Here is a 24,971-nt window from a genome sequence, read left to right as displayed (position 1 = left end):
AAAGAATCACCTTAGCAAAGGGGCGGGGTTCAAGGAAAGATTTATTAAGCAGTTACTATGTGCCAGGCGCTTGCTTAAAAAACGCGTGTTTAAAAACACTTCATCTATTGCTCAGAGCAACTTCAAAGAAGGAGAATACCAAGGTGCAGAAAAGACAAATGGCACACCCAAGGCTGTGCAGAAAATTGTAGCCAAACTGGGGTTTCAATTTACACAGAACCCCTGCCTCCCCCACGACCTGTGCTTGCAGTACCGTGTTTGGTCGAATATTGTTATGAGTTAAATCTACAATGACGACTAGCACTACTGTAACTATGCAGGATACGTCTCTGCTCGCATATCACCTCCTCATGGGGTGGAGGCTGTCCTGAAGTAGCCAACCTCCCCCTTCCCCATCCCCAATATTTTTCTTCATAGCGCTTGCCACCATCTGACAAAACCCAGGGTTATTCTTTGTCTTTACTGTCTGCCCTGCCTTCTGGAACATGAGCTTCTAGAGGGCATGGGCCTGGTCTGACTTGTTCATTTCCATATCCCTTGTGCCTAGAACAGTAGCTGAGATAAATAATGAACATTTGTTAAATGAGTGAAGGAGTTAAAACAGATATTTAAAGGCAGGGTAAGTAGCCAGCCAGTCACAGGTTGACAGCACAGTATGGTTTAGTCTGGAAAACATGACTTTGGTGCAACAAAATGCAACAATTTGAATCCTCTTTTTGCTGAATAGGTTAAAAGTGATTCCCAACTTAAGAAATTACTCCCCACATCTAAAATGTGGCTCCATGTGAGGCTTCACTCAGGAACTCCATCAGCATTACTGTTTTTATTTATTAGGCATTTTTAATCCTAGTATTGCAACTTTACGCATTTTGACTCTGTAAATACGTGTATCTGTTTTTAATATCATTACCTTCCAAAAGCCTAAGGGCAAAGCAGACATTTTAACTTATCTTGTGAAGAAATGAAATAACAGAGGGAGTAGAATGAGAAATGAAAAGATCAAAAGAGGGACAACTAAATCTTGAAAATCTAAAAAGTGTTAGTTTTATCTATTAGAAAAACCCCACATAAATTAGCTGATAACTACCAAAAACATCTCAAAACCCAGATAAATAACAATATTCTTATTAATTAACTGTTTGATACACCTCATTTTTCCCTACATTTTTGGTTGAGTATCCTTTGATCTCCTCTGTACATGACAATAATTTTGTAATATCATTTTTTCCATTAACCTCTAGCATGGTTAATCAATAATATTTCTATTATTGATAATTGGGTTGCACACAACATGGGACTTCTCATACAGATGTACTCACCATAACGTGGCTGCAGGTTTGTGCCCATAAACATAGGAATTGTGATAAATTCTATTTTTCGTGATAGCCGTAAAAAAAGCATATGGTGCATTTACAATTGTACGTGCTGCATTATCTAGCACATTCCTGAAAGGGGAGACCTTCACATTTGATGAGGCGTCAATAAGACACGAGTTCTTCAGTGGCAATTTTTATGTTTAGCTATTGGAACGTTTTCCACAGACTGGTTGGTGGCAGTGTACATTTGAACCCATGTTTCTCCCCAACTCCTCACGTACTTACAGTGTCAGCACCTTAGGATGGGCTGACGCTGCCGTAAGACCTCAGCCCTGCCCTTCCATGTTTCCACACCAGGTGAGTTGGCACAACACGTGGAAGGCATATGCCTGGAAGCTATTCGTTTCTGGGCTGCACAGCTGGCACTAAATTTACACGAATGTGACTGTGAACCACATAAACATGTTCCACTAAACCTAAGCTGAACAGACCCGCAACTCATCTTCCCCTTAGCTGGATTCCAGAAATGCTCACGGGTACTCCACCACCACTTGGAGGGGAAGTTGGAATGAAAAAAAGACAACAATCTTAACCGAATTCAGTTCAAGTGTTTCACTTTGGTAATTTTACAAAGGCCTAGGAACATGTGAACACATTGTTGGTGTTCCTTCCGGGCGTTGGAAGGGATCCTGGAGGGGTAGGTCCTGAGCTTCAGCTTCGTGAACTTCCGATTGGATTCTCCAGTACTGGGGACGCCTCTGCCACAGTCCAGCTGCACTAGCCTTCATCTCCTTTTTGTGTTGACAAAGCGTCTCTCTGCCCTTGCTCCCGCTCTTCCTGCTTTTCACGTAACTGTCTCCTTATTGTTTGTGTCTCAGTTCGGGGAGGCTCTTTCTGATCACCTCATGAATGTCACTCCCGTCACTTTCTCCCCTGTGACCTTGTTCCTCTCTCTTTTCACCCTCGTTTCTCTCTGCAGCTATTTTGTTTACTTATTCTTTGTCTGCCTTCTCCAGTAAAATGTGGGCCCCAGGAGAGCAGGAATATCGTCTGGGATGCTCATAGCTACACCACCTGAACCCAGAAGAGCGCCTGGCACTCATTCATTCATGTGTGTGTGTGTGTGAGGAAGTTTGGCCCTGAGCTAACATCTGTGCCAATCTTCCTCTATTTTGTACATGGGACACCACCACAGCTTGGCTTGATGAGCAGTGTGTAGGTCTGTGCTCGTGATCTGAACCATGAACCTCTGGCTGCCAAAGCAGAGTGTGTGAACTTACCCACTATGCCACCAGGCTGGCCTCTCAAACGATTTCTGAGTGAATGAATGAACTATAAGCTCAAAAGTACTTAAATATCTTTTTAATTAGCTCAAGAATATTATTTCACCATTTTAATCAATTTACTCCATCTCCAGTCCCTCATTTCCCTGGGTTGGCAGAAAAGCCAGTCTCAGGTATGGTTAGAGCCCCTCCTCCCTGGGGTCTGCAAAGGTCTTAGGATTCAACAGAGCGGCAGACCATCAGTCATTTGTCTTCACAGGTCACTGAACTGTCCATGGTCTTGGCCAGCAGTCAGGTGTCCAACTGCAGCTTCCTTGACATGCATGTGGCTGAAGAATGTTGGCAGGAGTTGGGGGGCCCTGCTCTGTGTGTCTGGCCTCCCTTCAAAGACCCACAGCCATCTGCCTCTGAGGCCATTGTTTCCCTGACAGCAGCCTGGTGGTCTGCACTTGTTGAGAGACCTGCAGACCACTAGACGCCCCTGGTCAGGATGAAGCCCTCCCCTGCTTCTCCCCAGGGCACTCCCCTGGCTTTCCTCCCCTCTGGGACACCTTACCAAATCATTTAATGGAGTTTAGACCTTACAGAACTGGGACTCGCTGTTACCACCTTCCATTCCTGCTCAGCTCAGCAAAATGCCTGAGTTAAGGAAATTGTAAGGACCTGACTCCTTTCTTTGAACAGGAAGAAGGGGAAAATCTGAAGAACAAAGAAAATTATCAAAATCTCAAAAATTATCCTGTCACATACATTTTATATATTTTTGTGTATTAAAAAGGAAACTAAATGGCTGTTTGGCTGTCCGTGTGCTATCCCCCCGCTTTTATGGGCTGAATTTTATCCTCCCAAATTCATGTGTGGAAGTCCTACTCCCCGGGATTAGAATGTGACTGTGTCCTTTTTTTTCTTTTTTTAAAGATTAGCACCTAACAACTGTTGCCAGTCTTCTTTTTTATTTTCTGCTTTTTCTCCCCAAATCCCCCTAGTATATAGTTGTATATCTTTTTAGTTATGGCATGTGGGATCCCTCCTCAGCCTGACCTGATGAGCGGTGCTATGTCCGCGCCCAGGATCTGAACCGGTGAAACCCTGGGCCGCTGAAGCGGACGGAGGGCACGAACTTAACCACTCCGCCACCGGGCCAACCCCTGGTGTCCTTATAAGAGGAGGAGATTAGGATAGACAGGGCCTGAGAGAAGACTGTGAAGACACTTGGAGAAGACAGCTATCTATGAGTCGAGGAGACAGGCCTCAAAAAACTCCGCTGACATCTTGATCTCAGACTTCCAGCCTCCAGAATTGTGAGAAAGTAAATCTCTGTTCTTTAAGCCCCCTAGTCTGTGGGGTGGTTTGTAATGGAGGTCTAGCAGTGCCCTCCCGCATGCTGTGAGGTTGGGCAAGGCAGCACCCCTGGGCTTTCTGTGAAAGTAGGAATCGAGAGTGAGCGTTTGCGTAGCTCTCCAAGCCTCTGTGATGAGACTGGAGGTCACCACCAGCAGCAGCAGCAAGGGGAATTTCTCCCCAAACCCGATTCAGCCTCAAAGCAAGATGGGGCATGAAGAGGAGCAGGGAAAATGCTTTTAAGAGGGCCTGAGGGTGTCTTCTTTCACACTGCTTGTTTTCTCCTCCACTGGAATGCCACAGAGCACTACCACCTGCTCTGCTCCGATGGCATGTCACGCACTTGCATTCCAGGAAACGACACACATACTCGAGTGGCAGCGGGCCCTGGGGGGTCAGCAGATAACATGGTAGTGATTCTCCAATACAGAGTTGCGTAACTCTTACATGTGAGTTCACAAACGCGTATCCATCATGTCGATTGTCTGTATAGGTATTTTTTAAGGCTTACGATAATGTTCTCTTCTCTGCAATTCATTCCAACCAGGTGTTTCCTCCAGAAGTTCATTAAGAACAATCATCTCATGTCTAATTGTTGTCAGTCACTTTTTGCAGTGGGAAAAATAAAACAACAATAACAAAATACATTGTTTCAAAGATTCCAATTTTAGCACTGATTTTGGAGGGTATAATTTAGCGACTGCTCCAAATAATGGTTGTAGCTCATGGAAAAAATGGTTTGGTTTGCTTAAAAATATAGAAACTATCATTTAAATCTCATCTTCAGCAATTCATTAACATTACCTTACATTTTTCCTTAAAAATTATCTTTATCTGGTGGTTCAGATAATCCAATCCTATCTGAAATGGAAAACATGCAATATTTATTGGTAAAAACAATTAAGCAGCATAACGATATAGTCAGTGGACATCATGAGTCATAACATTCTCATTTCATTAAACACCCTCCAGTCTCTTGGAAAAATCAGATGCTTAAAACTATGTTTTCTAATATGTTTATTTAACTCCATCTTCATTGTCCTAAAATGTACACACACACGCACCATTTTTATAAAATATGCTTTTTGAAAATGAAACTTTTCATATGTATGTATCCTACAGGGACTTTAATTCATGGTTTCATTTGGTGATTCACTGAAATTTAACTCATGTAAATATATTAGCTAATGTTGTAAGATGCCTGCTAATTGTTTTTTTTTAAAGTATTTTAATAAGTACCAAGTTTGATGGCTCAAAAGGGAAAAAGACAAGTTTGGTTTAGATATTGAAATCATGGTGCATTTTTCAAGTTTTGGTCATTCTAAATTTCACAAACATTTTGTGAGATAATAGTACATACTGGTCTCTGCCCACAGGTTCCTGGCACAGAGCTCCTGAAACCCTTGTAATTTCCTAAGTGGTAAGAACACTGGGAGCATCTCTAGTTCCAATATTGGCCTTTGACCTCTGTTCCTGATACAGGGCTCCTGAAATCCTTATATTTCCTGGGTGAGAGGAGTGTCTTTTGTTCTAATGGAGTCATTCTGGGTGGGCTCCCTGATGGCTCCAGGATGAGGGCTAGTTACTGGAAGGACCAAGCCATGATTAGAAGCTTGGAATTTTCAGCCCCATCGCCCATGCTTGAGGAGGGAGAAGGGCTGGATATGGAGTCAATGATCAATCATGCCTAGGTGACGAAGCCTCCATAAAATCTCAGAAGTACAGAGTTAGGAGTGTTTCCAGGTTGGTGAACAGGTGGAGGTGCGGGGAGGGTGGCATGCCTGGAGAGGGCATGGAAGCTCCTCTCACCTTCCCACATACCTTGCCCAATGCATCTCTTCCAACTGGATGTTCATCCATATCCTTTATCGTATCCTTTAATAAACCGGTAAATGTAAGTAAGTGTTTCTCTGAGTTCTGTGAGCCACTCTAGCAAATTAACCAAACTCAAAGAGAGATCTTTGGAACCTCTGACCTATAGCTGGTTGGTCAGAAGCACAGGTGACAGCCGGGGTTGCAACTGGTGTCTGAAGTGTGTGTGAGTGGAGATGGGCCAGATAGTCTTGTGGGGCTGAGCCCTTATCTGTGGGATCTGACACTATCTTCTGGTAGATAGTGGCAGAATTGAGTTGAATTCTTGGACATCCTGCTGATGTTCTGAGATTGCTTGTTGGTCTGGGGACCACCCCCCCAAACACACATATACTGGAACTACGGTCAGAACACCAAAAGAAATGTTCACTTCTTTTGCTGTGGTGCTTTATTCCCACTGCCCCCCAAAATGTGTTACTATGTTATTCATAATGAAGAGTAACTTCTAGGACTTCAAATAATTAGAAAGTGATCACAGACATTAGCTCAAAAGGCAAAGTAATGGTATTTTTGAGTGAACAATTGAACTAGAAAAATCAAGAGGTATGAGCCAAGCACAGGTGGCCAACACGAAATTATTGTAGAAGTCGTTCCTAATAGAATATGTTTGCTTCATAATGTGCCTTCCCCATTCATGTTAGGCTAAGACATCTTACTGTGCTGTCAAAATTGGGAAAGATAGTATAGGTATTATTTGAATAGCCAAGTGAATGAAGAATGAATGGTAGTGTAAAACAGAGCATCTGATACATTGTTAAATCAGTTAAAGGGCATAGACGTAGACTTAGTCTAAGAAGGCTGTTTTCAAAACCACTTAAGTCACTTTTTTTTCCTTAAGAAACTAACGTTTTTGCTCTTGCCTTTATTCTTCAATCCCAAATAAAATGAAGAGCAGGCTTATGTATTGGGTTAACCAGGGCCCTGGTTCCATTTTTCTACTGCTGTCTCAGTTTCACCCCATCGGATCTGGGATTCGATTTCACCCTCCTCGCAAGCTATTAAGTTAGCTTGTTACTGTTTCACGGATGTCAAAAGAAGACACGACACTCTTGGGTAGAGACAAAGGACGTTATTACTCGGAGCAGCAAGCAGCATGGACGTTAGCATATTTATACCAGTTCGTCTGCCTCAAACTTCATAGGGCTGACATATGACCCAGATGGATGCTACACACACAATGAGTTTGCATAATAGCTAAGGAACACTAAGCTTAGTGAATCCATTCTTTTAATTTGTTTTTGGCTAACTGTCATCTAGCAAACTTCCTCTCTGTCCCAGATTGAGATATTGCTGCATCTCTGGAGCTTGCTTGCTACCAACACAACCTTGAGAAATAGCTCAGGAATGGAAGCATTAGGACCTTGAATTCCGACACACCCAGAAAGACATGTAGGAGCACCAGAGACCCGTGGAAGACTCTCTCCCTACATACATTGTAGTGGCTTCATCCTCATGCTGGCTTCCCCTATTGGCTGCTATCGACATTCATGGGGGAAGGATATTGCCTCTGACAGCCATCCGGAAAAGTCTTGAGCTTTCCTGTGATTGGACTTTATGTGAATTAATCACTGGGGCCAGGGGAATGTCTTTGACTTAGGCTTAGGTTTGGTACTGATTCCTGAAGTAATCTCTGCCTTGAGGAGGAGAGATTACTCTGATTGCTTTAGATCAACAAACTCATCCATGCTGCTGGGGCGGGATGATCAATTTTACCTAACCCAGCAGTTATGACCCAATGGGGGAAGGGCAAAATTTTAAGGAGGCAGCCACCACCTATTGCACGTGGTCTCTAAGTGATAGAATTCAAGAGTTTGGCTCTATTTCAGATTTTCCCAAGTCAAATGAAGTGAAGAAAAAGAAAAGAAATTAGAACTCTTTGGTTCACCTTTTCTATACCTTTATTCCAAGGAAACTTCCCTGCTCTTTCATTCTACTCATGTTAGTTGAACACAAATTAGGTTTCAGAAAGTGTATTAGACTTGCAGATACAATTCAGAATGAAGCAGAAATGACCCCTACTCTCAGAGGCCTAATAATCCAGGGTAGGACTCAGACAATTTAAGAGACTATTAGAATGACAGGCAAGTTCAGAGTAAGGGTAGTACGTGGAAGGAGCCCCTCACCTGGACACTGGGGGTGGGCTAGGAAAGGCTTCCTGGAGAATGGGACATCCAATCCGAGGCCGGAAGGATGAGTCAGAATCATCAGGTGATCCATGTGTGGGGGAGGGCTAGAAAGCTTGGAAGGATGCCTTAGCATATGGAACGACAAGGCAAGTTAGAGGAACTAAAAGTAGTTCTGGGTGTCTGAATCATACAACTCAAGGTGAGAGATGACGTGGGAGAAGAAGTAAGGGGTGGGAGGCAGAGAGTGTTATCTCTATAAAGGAATTTGACTATTCTAAGAGCCCTCAAAGACTTTCAACAGAAGATAAAGAAGATAGATACTGCATATCAGAAATTTCACCCCGACTATAGAGTCAAAAATGAATTGAGGGTGGAGACAAAGCTGGAACATGGAGAAACTAGTTGGGAGATTGTTGAAATCCGGGCCAGAGATGGAAGTAATCAGCAGTGGGAATGGAGTAAAGGGGCAGATTTGCAACCTGTTTAGAAGTTGGATCCATAGGTCTTAGTAATTGGATGCACGAGATGCGCCTAAGGCAATACACAAGGGCTGGAGACAGGAGAGCAGGGGTAAGAACACGTATTTTAAATTCAGGCAGACAAGGGGTCAAATCTTTACTCCGCCACTTAGGATCTAAGGCTGAGTGAATTATCAGTAAAAGGGAGACACTAATAATACCTAGCATGGTTGCTTTGAGGACAAATAAAATACTTTATGTCAAGTTTCATACAGAGTAAATCTTCAATAAATTACAGCAATTTTTGAGTCCCTGGTTCTCTGGAGGAACTGGTTGGATGGAGAAGCTTTTCCCTGAGTGTAGCAGTTAGGAGTGTGCTGGCTACAAGTAACAACAAACTGGACCTAGAACACTTTAAACAAATATGGGTTATTTTTGTTGCACAGTAAGAGGACTGGAGGTGGACAGCTATCATTATTAGTTCAGTTAAGACTAATGTCTTTGCAGTTATCTTCGGCTTTACCTAATGGTCACAATATGGCTGCACCTGTTCCAGCCTCCAGCATCACATTTACATTTAAGTCAGGGTTGAAGGCAACCAGGTGTAAGAGGAAGGTAATGGGTTATTCGATTATCCTGAGATGGGGAACTTCAGAGGAGATGCAGAATTTCGGGGAAAAATAATGAACTTGATTTTGAATATATTGAGTTTTAGATATTAATAGGCAGTTGGATATGTTGGCCTGGAGTTAAGGAAAGACATCCGGGATTGAGGGGAAGGTTTAATTTTGTGGAGTGAGTGAGAGAACCCATAGAAACAGTGTAAAGGGAGTGGCTGGTGAGGCAAGGGGAAAGCCAAGGGCATGTGGGGTCCTAGCAGCCTAAGGAAGAAAACAACTTAAGGAGGACATGGTCCCTAACATCAAGTGCTGCACAAAAGCACGGAGGTAATGAGTGACCTTGCTGAGAGCGTATCCTATGGTGGGGACAGGAGCTAGACTGGAGGGCGTGAGGAGCACAAGAGATACGAGAAAGTGGAAAGAACAAATGTAACAGTTCTTTTTCTTTCATTCTCAGAATTCATTTAGGATGTCACTTGTAAAAGTCTTTTTTTAAAAAGAAAGATTTTGGTAAAGTTGGTTTACCTCTCTGAAGAGAATCAAGCTTGGGACGCGTGTCTGGGCCTCGCGACCTTCAGAGGGCCTTTTCTAGGCTGTCAGTCTCCTTACTTCAGTGATGAGCACAAATAATCTCTCTTAACACGTTTGGCTTCTGGGGAGTGGGGCTGGGTACATGTCCATCATATAGTGCTTCCTAGTACTGAAACAGGTGAAGTGTCTGGTGCCACATGGAAAACAAGCTAACTTTCCCAGCCTCTTCTTTATTTGGTCTGTTCTTTTTTTTTTTTTTTTGCTGAGGAAGATTCGCCCTGTGCTAACAGCTATGCTAATCTTCCTCTATTTTTTAGTATGTTGGCTGCCAGCAGAGCATGGTCACTAACAGAGCAGTGTAGGTCCAAGCCCAGCAACTGAACCTGGGCCACGGAAGCAGAACACACTGAACATAACCACAGGGCCACTGGGGCTGGCTCTATTTAGTCTTTTTTTATGTGGATGAATGTTATGGAAAATAAAAGTATTACGGGAAAATAAAAGTGTTCCATTTGTGCAATTTTTTATAGATTATATTCAAATTTAAAACATTAAAATATTTTGGACTGCATATAAAATCAACTTTTATACTGGACCACCCAGACTTAGAACACACCATGAGAGACTATAAAAATAAGAAAATTGTAAGTGGCATTATATGCAGTTGGGTGATTATTCAGGTTTAAGAAGTTTCCTTCCTACTGAGGAAGGAAGAAAATGAAACACGTTTAACCCAAACCATGCGATAGACGTAGTAATAAGAACGTAGGTTCCAGAGGGAAATTCTCTGTCTCTCTCTCCCTTTCTCTCTTTTCTCCCTTCTTCGCTCTCCTCCCCCCTTCCTCTAAATATATATATTATAGTTCAGAAAAGTACTTCTTAGAGCAGGACGTTTTTAAAAACATAAATGTTTTGCTTTCTTTTATTTCCTCTTATGGGATTAGTTCTGCAGGCTGCAGACAGTAAACGCTTAGAAAAATAATAATTTAGCCCACTTTAACTCCCTTTTGTCTGTTTCAATCATCGGTGTTCTAATTCTCAAAACATTTATTTGAGAGAATCTAATCCTCTAGTAGTTGAGTTCTCAGAGCTCATATTTTAGGATGTCACTCTGGCCTGGAGATTAAAACCTTCACGCGTCCTCTGCTATTTATAGAATTATTGAAGGAAAGTTTTTCAATCACGCTTGCTTTCTTTTAAACGCTGGTATTTAATCAGTTCGTGCTAGAGAATGTTGGCTCTCCCTGCCCCTCCATCTTGCCCCAGATGGGGACATTCTCCTATGCGTGGGCTCTTTCCTTTCCCTGGAGGTGGGCTGAGCAAAGGAGCGTGACGCAAGAGTAGGCTGTGTCCTGGATGCTAGCGAGCGCCTCTGCCTCCCTGTCAATGTTCCCAGTAGCGGCGCAAAGTCGCAGCGGCGGCGGCTGCGAAGGAGGCTCCGCGCGCCCCAGTCCTGCCTCCGTGGCTCGACCTCAGCCGCACCCAGGCTTCGTCTGTCTTTTCAGGCTCTTCATGCTACCCAGCTAAAAGGAGAAAATGGGCACGGGGGATTTTATCTGCATTTCCATGACCGGAGGGGCACCCTGGGGGTTCAGATTGCAAGGTGGCAAGGAGCAGAAGGAGCCCTTACGCGTTGCTAAGGTAGGACCACCAAAGAGATGTTCTCGCCGCTCTGTGCCTGGTGGCAAGGAGTGAAAGGAACCTGTTGATGGTTTTCTCAAGTTCTGATTCAGAAGTCTACATATTAGTTTGATTTCTTTGCTGATGTTGAATTTTTCGAGGATGTGCGTTTGTTTGTTTGTTTTCAAAGAAACTTTGGAGAGTGACATATAGTAGATATGTAATTAACCAGCAATTGATAGGAAAAAAAAGTGCCATATTTATCAGCTGAAGAAAAGCCTGGTTTAATGAACCTCTCCAACATTTGGGAACTTGGGAGTGTTTCAGCTAGGCAATATTAGAATATACGGTTGAGTTATTGTTTCTTGTCACTTTATTTGGCTCCGGTGGAGAAGAAATGCTCAGCAAAACCAATTGGCTTGGCTATTTGATGGGCTCTTATAAAGTGCTGGTAGATGTGTATTAGGCAGCATTCATGAAAAGGCCAATCTGGGGCAATAATTTTCAAAACAGGATGAAGATGTCATAAAATCTGTTAGAAAGAATACTCTTTTAAGGATTTGACACATAAATGCAAAAATCCATGTACTCTCTTCCAGCATGTAATTCATTTGGTTAAATGCTCAAAATAAAATTCAGAGACTGGAAATATACTGTAAGGAACTTAGAGGTAACTTTGAAATGCATCTCATAACGACTTAAAATGTTTTGATGTTTTTGTTTCCATTAGATTGCTTGTTTCTTAGCTCAGTATACTACCAGTTTGCTCAAGGGAATTGGGTACGGTCTAATTGAGGTTCATTTAAAATAAATTTTAATATGTCAGAAAATAAGCAGAATTTTACCTGATTTTAGTGTTAAATTGTGGTATTAAGTGAAAGAACATGTTCGATTCATTTTCTATTTTCATTAAAAATGGATCTAGATCTTTATGAAACATATGTGCCATTGGCCTTTGTAGTTATTCTTTCCTTTTGGATTTTTTTTTTAACGTTCACTGTAAAGAAAGGAGCTTCTTTGAAATTTTCTGCTCCCAGGCATCCATCAGAAAATCCTTTCATAATGCGATGGTGGAATCCTGCCACCTAGTGAAAAGTTCAAGCATCAAGAATGGAGCATAAAACAGGAGGTGAAAAGCAGAAGTTTTAGAACTGGAAAGTTTCTCAGAGATCTCCAGGTCAACCTACTAATTTTAGATGAGGAAAGAGCCCAGGGGAAAGAGCCCAGAGAGGTTAAGTGACTTTTGCCTCAGGTCTTCGGCTTGGAATTGGCAGTGACAAAGGATACGGAAAGATGGCTCACTGTGTTTCTTTAGGAGTCAATGGCAGGTGACATCAGACAAAATATTAACGCCTAATTCAGAATATGTAGAATTCATGAGATCGAAGTGCATTTGTTCTGGGTGTAGAATAGGAGTTGACTGGCTCCAGTTCCTGAGATTGGGTTCTAATTCCAGCTCTGATCTAACTTGCAGCCAGGCCTGAGACAAATCTCTAGCCCTTCCTGACTCATTGGTTGTGTGGTGTGTGTGTGTGTGTGTGTGTGTGTATAGAGGGAGAGAGAGATAAAAATTTTGAGTGGAGTGGGAAAGGAGAGAAGTAAGGAGGAAATTGGACTTTACCATCAGTGAGGTTCTATGATACTTCAGGATCCAACAGTCCTAAGAGTATTCAGTTTTAGAAGCACTTGCCTACCAGTTAAAATGTGAGGACAGAAATGACTAGAAGCTGTAATTCCCTGGTGGCTGTTTCGTAACCAGACCTTAAGAATAGAGTGGGTAGTGGGTTTCTCTTGAGTTCCCCGTGTGCTTATTTCAAAGTGGAACCACCGTGTAGCGATTTTTTTGAAGAATTGAAGAAAATTGCTAGTGAAAGGTGCTTTGGAGGCATTTCTCTGCTGATGGCATCCCTCTTACCAGGATTCAGAGAGGCTGTTAGGCTGTGTGAGGGTCAAAAAATTCAGTCTTGCTCTCCTCCCAAGTCATCTTTCATAAAATACCCAGGCGATATATTTGTGGTTTTCAAAAGATCATTATTAAAGCATCTGGATCTTTGCCATTACTCTCGTGTGTGTGTGTGTGTGTGTGAGTGAGAACAGAGACAGAGAGGGACAGAGACAGAGAGAGAGAGAGAGGGGGACAGAAACAGACACGACACGATGGTCTGCAGTCTAGTTTTTGTCCATATGTAAAAAGTTGACTAGTGAGCCTTCTAAAGAACATATAATTTCTAAATTACTATGGCAATGCTCACTTTTGTTGGTCTATTTTTTCCCTTAATTCAAAGTTATTATATTTAATGTCTTATGCCAGCATTATTTGTTCTAGAAAACCCTCAGAGCAGAGTGCTTGTCACTTTCTGCATTATCAAGGCCATGGACTCACTGGGATCACTGTGTTTCATTTAAAACATTAGGTCAACTTGATGCTAGCATTAGCCTCTCATTGACATCAAAGTGAAGTCAGTGTTGCTCAGCAAAGACCTTCTCCTCTTCCAAGAACTAGTAATACTTATTAGGCCAACTTATCTTCAGGTGGGAGGATGGGTCGGGGGGAGAGGCAGAAACGCTGGGAAGAGGATGGTTGCTGGCAAACAAAATGCTCACAGTTTTGAAGAACATGTGAAGGAATAATTTGGAAATTGAAGCAAATATATATTTCCAAAGAAAGGAAAATTACAGACGGTGCTTGAATCATGGCTCTTAAAATGGGAATGCTACCAAGAAATTCTATAGATAACAAATTTTTGCCTTGTTGTCAATATCTAGTGTTTACATTTTCCATAATTCTATACAGAATGAAAATCTAGCAAGCTGAAATAGCAAAGGAAAACCTAGTCTAATGTGATTAAGAATGATCAGAAATTCAATAGCTTTATAATTCCCAATAAACATCCCTCTTGTGTCATGTTTCGTCACTTCTGAGAGATGTTCAAAGGTTTTTAGTATTCGGCTGGTTGGCCGAACTGTAGGCAAATCCCAGCTTTTAAAGATCACTATCAGAAATTTTAACAATCAAAACTCTTCACTGACGTTGAAGCTCAAGGCCACAAAATTCTGTTTTGTTTTCAAGGATAAATTGAATTTTTAAAAGGCCCAAATAATCAGTAACATTAGCCTGGTTTTTAGATGTTTATATATCTTTCCATTTGTGTTCTAAATACATGTGATGGGAAGCAAACATTTCTAAACCAGAGTCATAAGACAATACTCTGCAAAGCGTGTCTCTGAGGGATCCTCCACAGAAACAAACTTACAACATAAAACCCCCTTTGTGTGTGTGCAGATGTCCTTATGAAAGTATGTTAGCACTTTTACTTTACAAAACTCTCTTTTTTGGAACATGTGCTTACATGGCTATGCGTCTGGACATGCTCTTGGCAAATGAGTTTGGAAAATCTTCCTATAAAGAAGTGGGGAGAAATTTTTGTTTTACAAACAAAACGTATGAACAATTCAGAAATAGCTCACACTTTGAAAATAATGAACAAAACCTGTTTAGATATTTAGGTAAAACATGTTTATCCTTTACATGTTTTAATGTATAGAAATGTAAGCTTCCTTCAAAAGTTATAGACCACTATGGGACTTATTCTCCGATTGAATTTTAATTCAGAGTTTCAAATAGCTTTAACAAAGTTGAGGTGACAGATTACAGTCATCCATTTTATGAGGCAGAAGTGGATTTAATGCTTCTCATCTATTACTGTATATCCTCTTTTTAAACGATTGAATACAAATGTATTTAGGCAAAGCACATTCAAATAACATAATTCTTATCCTTTAGTGCTATCAGTGAGGTTTCTAAAATGTGTTAAATAAAATAATTCCAGAAACATAGCTATTTCTAAAGAGAAAAAAAGAGAGATTTTAATGTATTTGAATGTGTATACTTCAAGATAAAGCTCCTTATTACGTAAGGAAAGCTGGTAAGATCTTTATTAGAAAACATGACTGATCACTTCATTTTTTATTGACTTTTTGAGCATTTCTAGAAATTCTAAAAACAGCTATACTTATAGAATTCAGTGCACACTAGCTAAATCTATTAAGCAGGTGTTTTATAACATCTTTATTTTGGAATTACATGATTTAAGACAGATCACTGTGTGTTGAAAGACGAGATAAAATAATGACTATGCATGAACTTTGCCATTATCTGGACATAGCCCATGTGTAGCTTGCATTTATCAGGTCCTTGTTATATACCAGGAAACGTTCCAAGAGTTTTTCAGGTATTATCTCCTCAAATGATCTCCCAAACTGAAGAAGCAATATGAAAAATATCCTCATTTTAAAGATAGGGAAATTGCGGCATGGAGAGGCTAAGTTACTCGCCAAAGGTTAAGCTATGAAGAATGATGGGTTTTGATTGCAGGTCTGCTTCTCCTTCTGCATTGGCAGAAACAGGTGCTGAGAGGATAAAGGTAGGTTAAGGTGGTCCCCAAAAGGGAGTTTATAAAAAAGAAATACCATGGTGTTCATCCAACTCTAATTTAGTTGTTCAGGGGAGCCCCCAGGCATCAAGATTTGTAAACACTCCAAAGGTAATTCTGATGTGTGGTCAAGATTCAGAACCACTGCTGTGGAAAGTTGAGGCCAGATCTGTCTTCATAGGGCATACTGAAGGTGGCGCATATGTCCTTCTAGCACGTCCCCATTGCCCCTTTCCCAATGATATAAGACAAGGACCAGAGAGAGGCAAGAATTGTCCGAGTCCTTGGCATTGTGAGCAGGTCATAATTAGTGGTGGGAGGAGTTTCCTTTTCTGAAGCCAAGATGGGTGGGCTTGGGGGAACAGAGGAGGTGCTGGGAACCTCAAAAATGATCACTGTATAGATTGGAGCCTCCTGCAAGAGAGGAGCCTGGGAATTTATTCCTTGATAGTATGTCTTTGTCAGTGGAGTTTCTGACTTGCTTGGTACCTATGTGGATGCTGGGATGGTGATAGGGAGAGATGGGTGAGGGGAATAAAACTTGAGAAAGTTGCAGGGGGAGAGAGAGCAAAAGAGAGGCAGAGACAGAGAGAGTGAGAGACAATGAATAGGAACTTGTCCATTTGGTAAGGCAAGGATTTTTGCATTTCCCATGGATGAATGACTGTCACAGAAAAAGTGGCAGAATTTCAGCCATCTTGCTGGGCCTTCCCAGAAAGGCCAAGCTCTTAGCCAGGGGCTGGCAGGAACAAGCTGGCATCTTGAGGAACTACTGGGGACTTGGAAGGGATATAGAAGAGGTAGGCTGGAGCCCTATTTCCTGTGCTGGGGAACTGTGCAATGGCAAAGCCCTCCAGGGCTCCTAGAAGAAACCACACAAGTGCTCCAGCAAATGCTGGACACTAGCCACAGAGAGGACAGTGGTGGCTGCTCAACGTTAACCAGAGAAGCACAACAACCAGCCAAGAGAGAAATGCCACCTCATTTGGCTATGAGTAAATACATCTACCTTCCCCCTCTTTCTCCGTGTTCCTCCCTGCTTTCAACCTGGGAGGAGCTCAAGGGAGGTGGGTAAAGAGCAGACAACACCCTCCTCCCTATGTCAAGTCCTGGAGCCCCCAGCCTGGCCATGGTGCTTAGGAGAGAGCTTGGAGTCAGACATAAGATTGAAGCTGTTATCGGACTAGACTGTTTTAATAACAAAAAGCTGCCAGCATTGCACGTGGGATCTGACCAAAGTATTATTAAAGCAGGGATTTGGCTTTATCATAGTTGAAATAGATACGGAAGACATAAAACAGTTTCCTGTTTATAACTGAATGAGTGAACAAGCCTCAAAAACATCAGTTCCATCACACAGGTTCATATTATCGATCACGTGTCATTTCAGATTGGCCCTGAAAACACATCACCAACTCCTACGGCTTCCATGTTGAAGCTATTTTTGTGTAGAATGAATGCAAATCTGGCTTTAGGCTTAATAAGAAATGTAAAGAACTCCTTTTTCCTTTTCTTCTCCTTTTGTCCAATGTGAATCAGTACTTTCATAACCCAGGATGCTTTTCACTGTTAGGCAGATACATACTTTCAGTGAGTCTAAAAATGTTTTTTGAATATTAAGGTCAGAATCTAGAACTCTCAAGTTAGAAGGAAGTACTCTCAACTTTTATTGGATATTAAACTAAGGTGATTGTTGTTTTTAAACAAAGTCATATTGCAAATTCCCAAAGTCAGGATGTAATATCATTGTGACATAAACGTTATACCTAACTGGATAATATTTGCATATTTTTCATGGTAATGGTTTTAAAAGACAGGATAACCTCCAAAATAATTTATCTCCCTCTATTGGTTAATAAGTGTTCAAGAATATAAGCTTATTTATGTATTTAGTGAAGAATACTTCAATGTGTCTATCTTACAACCGTCCAAGTGTGTTAACATATGTTATCTCATTTGATACTAGTTGAATAGACAAAGTTTATTACTCTGTTTATACGGAAAAAAACTGATCCTCCCAAACATAAACTATTTGCCAAAAAAAAAAAAGTTATGTAAAGCAGTTCAAAGTCAAATGTAGTTGTTTCCCTCTGGTAGTGGCATCGTGCCATTTCTTGCATCAGCCTGACTATCATTTAATAATGCTGAAAATTACAGTGACTTCAGTACAGAATTCTACCAAGCAGAATGTCAGCAGTCTAAGATTTAATCCCTAAAAACACCTGTAATGATTTCTTCTTTTAATGGGACTAAAGAAAAGGATCGCAGGAAACGCATTTCCAAACAATGTGCAATGACAGACAAGACTGGAAAGGGAGCCAGTTTACTTGTAAATAAACATGAAAAGTAGATAGCCTCCAAGATGTTTCTTGAGTCTATTCTAGCAGAATCATGATGACACCAGATGCCATGAGGTTTTGTTACAAGGAGGTGGAGAATTCCTGCATCAGCTTCATTAAACAATCCTACAGAGTAAACAACTTCATGAGGTTAAAGCTCATCTGAGAAACAAAATAATGTTTGCTCTTTGGGGGCTGTTTCATTGTTTGACCACCTCGGTGAGAATTTATGGATGGTGTTGAATTACTTTAGGCACTTTATTTTTCTGAATTATTTGCCATTCTTTTCTTATTATTAACAAGAGATGGCCAGATTCTTAACAAACGGTATCGTCACGGTCAGATCCTTGGCCTGTGGCAGGTCATTGGTGATGTAGATGGAGTTTGGTGTTATGATGGGCTGGATATGGTTTTCCTATACTGGCATATAAATCTGGTGTGTTTCAGATAAATGTACTGAAACGTGGTGGAGTTACCACTTGAAATGTTGTAAATGAAAGATCATGTCACTTGATTATGTAATAAATAGTTTTCCTCTCGGTGGGTCTTTGGTTTTTATATCCTCCTTGCCCATGACTAGCTTTTCCACGTTTATTTGGAAGCAGGGTGGGTACTGGGCTGATAAAACAATGTAGTGGATGGATTTTTCTGAGCAGAACTATGGGCTCATGTTCTGTCTCATTCTGCCTAGGCAAGACCTCTCTTCCTTCCTCACTTTACCAAACTTGACCTGGCTTGAATTTCACCTTTTAGGGCACAGATTATTTTTTCTCTAAGAAATCTGTAATAACGGTTGATGGTGTCATTTCCCCCCAAACATTTAATGCCTTTAACACCTTCTGGACATAATTTTATTTAAGAAACTCGTATATATAATGTTTGCTGGGTGCCAGGCCCTTCTTTAATCGCCATTTAACTATAATGAGAGAACCCTTTGAGGTTACCTCCATTTAGGATCCCCATTACAGAGGCACAAAGAGGTTAGGTGACTTCCTAGGTCACACAGGTGGTTAAAGCCAGACCTGGGTTCACCTGTAGAGAGTTTGGCTCCAGGGTTTGTCTTCTAAGCTCCTACACATGACACTCTTGGGTCTAGTGTAGCTTGAACAGCCAGTTAAGAGGGAAAGGAGGATCTAAACAGACCATGATGGAGAGATTTTTGTGGTTCCGTCAAACAAACCTACTCTTCCTGTTCTGACATTGTGTATTTTCACTAATTTAAATTAGTGTCAAATCATTTTATTTGAAACTTTTATTTCCTGAACAAATAATTTAGGAAGTGAAATAGACTAGAAAGTTTCATAATTCGGTCTTCTGAAGGAAAGCTTTTCTTTGATTTTCTTCTTATCAGATTTCCCGTGTCTTCTTAGAAACTATGACATGCTACTTTATTTTTGAAGCCAAAATTTCAAGCAGTAGGACCATTTTTGAGAAGTTTATCACGCAGGGTGTGTAAAGGGGTGTAACCAACACATGGAGGTGGTAACTGAGTCCTGACCTTCTGCCTCCTCCATAGCTCTTCCTCCCTTCGTGTGGGGTCCCTACTCCCCGTCCTGCATCTCGGGCCCTCGTTTGTCTCCTAGATAACTACCAGCAGCCTTTGACAGTCTCCCTGCTTCGGTTTCACGTTCCTCAGCTTCACGCTACAGAGAGATTTTTCTAAATCACCTGTTCAATCACTGCTTAAAATACCTCAAAATCTCCCCATCGTGGTCATTCAAAATAACCACAACATTTAAAACTCTTAGGAAGTACAGACCATTAAGCACTTTATGAATTATTTCATTCTCAATAGCCTTATTACCCTTTTTTTTTTTTACAGAAGAGGAAACTGAGACTTGGAGAATTTAAGTAAATGACTTAAGGTCACACCACTTTGATGCCAAAGCCCCCTGCACTGTGGCTTGTTCCCACGCTCACGACCCCTCTGTGGTACCCATAGTTCTCCCAGATCTGGTCCCTGTCGCACTGTCCAGCCCCAACGCCTGCCACTCCCCAAAATATGCACTTAGCCATTGGAAAATACTACAGTTCTCTCAAAACACCTTGCCTTTCTTGCTGCGGAGACTTCATCCCTGCTGTGTCCTGGCTGGAATGCTCGTCCACCCCTTTCCCCGGCACCTGCTCTCTATGCTCGTGGAAATTTCACTCACTCCAGAAGACTCTACTCAAAGTCAGTTCTCTGGGAGGTTTGACTCAATTTTCCAGTCAGAGGTAAACAGTTTCTCTCCTTTGTTCCCATTGTCACACACATCTTTCACCTCACCTACCATATACTTTGCTGCATATGGAATTTGGCTATGGCCTATGGCTGCAATTTTTCCTCCATTAGACCAATGGTGTCCAAAATGTTTTGATTGTGCCTCCTTAGGTAAAACTATTTTGAGCATATTCCATTTATATATCATATATATGTTTATATGATTTATATATATAGGATGTATAAATGGGATATATATACATGCATATGTAATGCTGTGCTATTATTTTATGTATAGTACACAGCATATCAAAAATAAAATTTAAAAGAACAAGATAAAGATGAAATAAGCAATATTTTTAAAAGTAATTTTTATTTTACTTTAACAGCACACAAAAAGTCTATTTACTCTCACTGACCAGAGTTCTTCTTAGTGAGAACAATATGATTGACAGACTTTATGATTTTTAAATCTTGGTGTGACCCCATGTGGTACAATGATTCAGAGGTCCAGTGAAATTTTAATTTATCTTGACACTTGAATCTAAAGACTGTCATGGCTGAAAAAGGTAATCTCTTAACAGGTAGATCCACACTGAAGAAAAGAATCGCTAGCTGAAAATCATTTTTCCTTCTCATTAACTGATAATGCAAATGTTTTTGTTGTAATTTGATGGGGAGATTTCCATCTTCCCTAATGTCCGTCCGTTCTCACAAACTAATTGGAATGGGCTACATTTTATATTTTAGTGTTAAAATGTCACTGATACTTTTTATTTGAAACATGAAAACCAGTTAGAAATTCTTTTTTCCAATTAAGTGTGCAGATTTGACATTTTAAAGAATAACACACTTACTTTTCATCCTGAAAAATCACATGATAGAAACATTTTCCACAACTCCAAAATCTTCTCTCTGTTTCATCCATTTCTTTTCTTTTTTTTTTTTTTAAAGTTGCTTTCCAACCAATTAATTGTTAGGAGTCACATTGTGTTTATTCTTCCAAAATATCTACCAAGTAACTGACAACCAAGAACCACTTATCATTCCGGAAAAGGTCAACAAATCTGGAACATTCATTTCTCCATTAAAACTGTGAAACATCCTTGAGGTCTACAGCTCTTTTAAGGATTTGCAAGAGATACTGTCGAACCTCACAAATCTCTATGTGATACAAAAGCTTTTCCCTATGTCATTGCAACGTGTTTTAAAGGTTCTAGTATATTTTAAATGTGAGTTTTTATAAAATGAACCATATTGATAACATCTGGCAGCACTTTTTACTTCCATCTTCAGTTTATTTTGCTGTATGAACTTGCCTGCAGTTAATCCACTGAATGAATTTTATGTGAGGCACCTTCATCTCCTGGCTCTAGAATCTTTCCTTTGTTAATCCCTGTTCAAGCAGCTGCTTGATCAGTGGTTTTGTTTTCATTTTCCCCATAAAACATTGATTATTTTAAAGAATTCCTTTACTCTTGAGAACTTATCCCCAGCATCCTTCTTTATAAGCTCTCTAAAAGAATAGTTCTTCGTCTATTTCAATATTGAAATTGCATCTAGAAAGTACTGCAGGCTGAAACATACCGGGAACACATGTTCTTTCATCTGACTTTACAGCAAACCTCCTCCAGCATGTAGTTTGTTTTAATATTATTTCTACCATTTTCCTGATTCCTTTTCTTTCTTTCTTTCTTTTTTTTTTTCCTGCTTTATCTCCCCAAATCCCCCTGGTACATAGTTGTATATCTTAGTTGCAGGTCGTTCTAGTTGTGGCATGTGGGACGCTGCCTCAACGTGGCCTGAGGACCGGTACCATGTCCGTGCCCAGGATCCGAACTGGCAAAACCCTGGGCCGCCGCAGCACAGCATGCAAACTTAAACACTTGGCCACGGGGCCAGCCCCTCTTTTTTCTTTGCATCTCCAACAATATTTGCTGATAATAAATACATCTTGTTTTGTTGCCATATTACATTATTTTAGCCATTTTTAATTGCATCCATGAAGAGCTTTCTAAACATTATTGTTTGGTTTAAATTCTGTAAAGTTTTAAGTTGAGTATTGCCTGACTTCAATCGTTGTTGAAAAAACAAATCTAGAAGTTTTTCATGTTCTGGATGCTTATTAAATATCTTCTTAGTCCTGACTACTTCACAGCAACACTGCCTAGTCTCAGACAGCACAATAAGGCAAAGTCCCTCTCTAACAAGAGTGGATATAAATCCATTCTCCAAACAGTCTTCATGGTAATTTTGAATATTTTACTTACCTGTCTCATATGATTAGACAGTAATTGTTTTTAATCTCACAACATAGCTGATGAAGAGTTTCGGTAGGAATATAAAGAAGGATCAATTTGCTGTATTCTTGTTCTCTTGTGCTTGAAATGTAAATGTTATCTTTAATTAATAGCTTCCTTTCAGGAGTACTTTAAAACTTGTGTTATTTTGTGAGGTTGAAACTAGATAATAAAATGGAAATTCACTTGAGCACCATAAAACATAATATATTGCAATATGCTGAAAGGGAATGAACACACAAGGAAGCCTCTTCCCCCTCCGCCATGTTGGGAGGTCCATTTTTGGTGGGGTCACCTCAAGTCCTGTATGACATTCATAACTGTCTGGACCAGACTGGACCAGGGCACCAGTGTCAGCCCATATATTAAAGTAGATTAAACATTAGTTAGTGCTCATTTCCTTCTCGTTTTTTAGATGAAAATAAATGTCCATAGGAGTTCCAGTTGGGTTGGCAGGTATGTGGGGGAAGCCCTGTGGATTCAGGGCACTACAAGTACAAGAGCCCTGGGACAGAAGCCTGCTTGGCACGTTCAAGGAACCATAAAGACGCCAGTGTAGCTGGCACGTATTTCCATGAGAAATTGCCATAAGAAGCCCAGTCTTTCTTTCATAGTGATAAAAATGAAAAACTCTCCCTCCTGGGAACCCTGAGCATGTGGTTATTTTCCCATCGCTAAATGAGTAACATACTGGTCCTGCGAGAACAACTTTGAGCTCCTGTCTTCGTATTTCTTCTTCATCCACTTCTGCTTTTCATAATGTGGCAGCCTACTGACCGTCTTTAGAACACTTTATTTGAATGAATAATTACCACGACCTCTTATGTTGTAGAAGTTTGGTTAAAAATTTTATTAAATAATCTTTCCTCTTCCTCTGAAATTGATTCTCCCAGTGAGAGAAGAAGAATTTAAGGAGTGTCAAGGAGAATTTGATACATAGATCCTGTTTATTTTGACCTCGATGTCAGACCCAGAGCAAAGAAGAGTTTTATTATATTTTCTAGTGAGTCTTAATTTCATTACTCCTTCAAAAAAGAGATGATCTTATTTAGATATTGTTTGGAAGCTAACCCACTGAATGGACAAAAGCATTTTAACGCTGGTTGCCACTCACTGTGTAGCTTTAAACACAGTTTTCTGAGTCTCAGTTTCCTCATCTGTAAAATGGGGTACTATGTAATGGAAATGCTGTTTTCGTAGATAAAAAATGTCACTAGTTTTACAGGAGAGGAATCTGAGAGCCAGGGAATCAATAAATAATATATCTTGTGATACTTTTTGAGGATTATATATTAAGATAATACCTGACACATAGTAATCATGCAGTAAAGGAGTCATCATCATTATTATTCTAGTTAAGAGCACAAACGCCAAATAAATAATTTGTGATGGTTCTTTCACCCAGTGCAAATTTTTATTTTTGATAAAATGCAATGTTTCACAAAATGTTTGCAGTATCAATTACTAATCAATTTCTTTGTTATGCAATTTAATCAGTTTGAGGCAATGGATCCTAATGTTATATATTTTACCAGGCCAAATAAAAGGATCGTCCCATTTTAAAATAGTACACATTTTTAAAAGGAAAATCCCTAGAACCATGAAGAATTATTTGCATATAATTATGTTGTGCTCTATTTAGAGTGAGTCGACTCTGACTCTTTCAATCGTATTAGTCTCTGTGACTCAGTTTCCTCATTTGTAAAATGGGCATAGTATCAGCACCTATCACCAAAGATTCTGTTCAGGGTTACAAATTACTTGTGTAAATTACTTAATACACAGGAAACATTCAGGGGTTTTTAAAAATTACTATCACCCTTGTGGTTATTCTAATTTTATTTAACCAACTTTTATGAAATGGAAGGAATATCTGCTGTCCGCCATGCAAGGCCTTTTGAGATCTGGCTCCCAATGTCGCTGGAAGGGCTCCTGCAGTCCTCGGGGTCCCTCCCTGTGAGATGGCATTTAATGGTTTCAGAACATGGCCTTACGCTCACCCAGTAAGCCATCACGCTTTCATTGGAAACAGCATATGGAAATCATCACGAAGACAAGGAATCATTTCCAGTGCTTTGAAAATATAAAAGAAAATAAATTGTCCCTGGTAAGTAAATATAGGACACTGATCTCTGAATAGTCAGGAGAACTCTGCGCCAGGGCCTCGGCAAAGGCTAATAATGAGCATTTCTTTCCCTCCCCGACCTCCCCCTCCCCCTACACTCTTGTCTTCTAAATTAGAACTTATTACTATATAAGGCTGCTTTTTCTAAGTAAATGATAATACGTTGAACTCTTGGTGTTTTTAGCTTTTCAAACAATGGTGAGTTATTTTCATCAGTCAAGATCAAGCTAAAATGAAAAACAAAATTTGGAAAAGGCTTAGGCCTCGAGAGTCAGAGACTACCATAGAAGTCAGAAGTCACCTTTATTTTTGTTTCTTTCACGAGAAACATAACATTTTCCGTTGGCTGGGGCTCAGCATGACTGATATTAGACTGAATTGGGTAAATATTATATTACAGTTATTGG

At 40.4% G+C, this 24,971-nt stretch overlaps 1 protein-coding gene across 2 annotated transcripts in view; it reads left to right on the top strand.

Moving 5' to 3' along the window:
• The first annotated feature begins 10,915 nt into the window (after positions 1-10,915).
• Positions 10,916-24,971, top strand: part of SYNPO2 (synaptopodin 2) — a 160,714-nt gene continuing 146,658 nt past the window's right edge. Inside the window, exon 1 of one of the 2 annotated variants that reach the window (XM_070609230.1) lies at positions 10,916-11,188. In XM_070609230.1, the coding sequence (XP_070465331.1) occupies positions 11,084-11,188 (105 nt within the window). In that variant the 5' untranslated portion in view covers positions 10,916-11,083. The remainder of the gene's footprint in view (positions 11,189-24,971) is intronic. The other variant, XM_070609231.1, reaches the window with a different exon arrangement.

This window comes from Equus przewalskii, chromosome 2 (assembly GCF_037783145.1).
Source record: "Equus przewalskii isolate Varuska chromosome 2, EquPr2, whole genome shotgun sequence".
NCBI lineage: Eukaryota > Metazoa > Chordata > Mammalia > Perissodactyla > Equidae > Equus > Equus przewalskii.
This window is presented reverse-complemented; position numbering and strand designations above follow the sequence as displayed.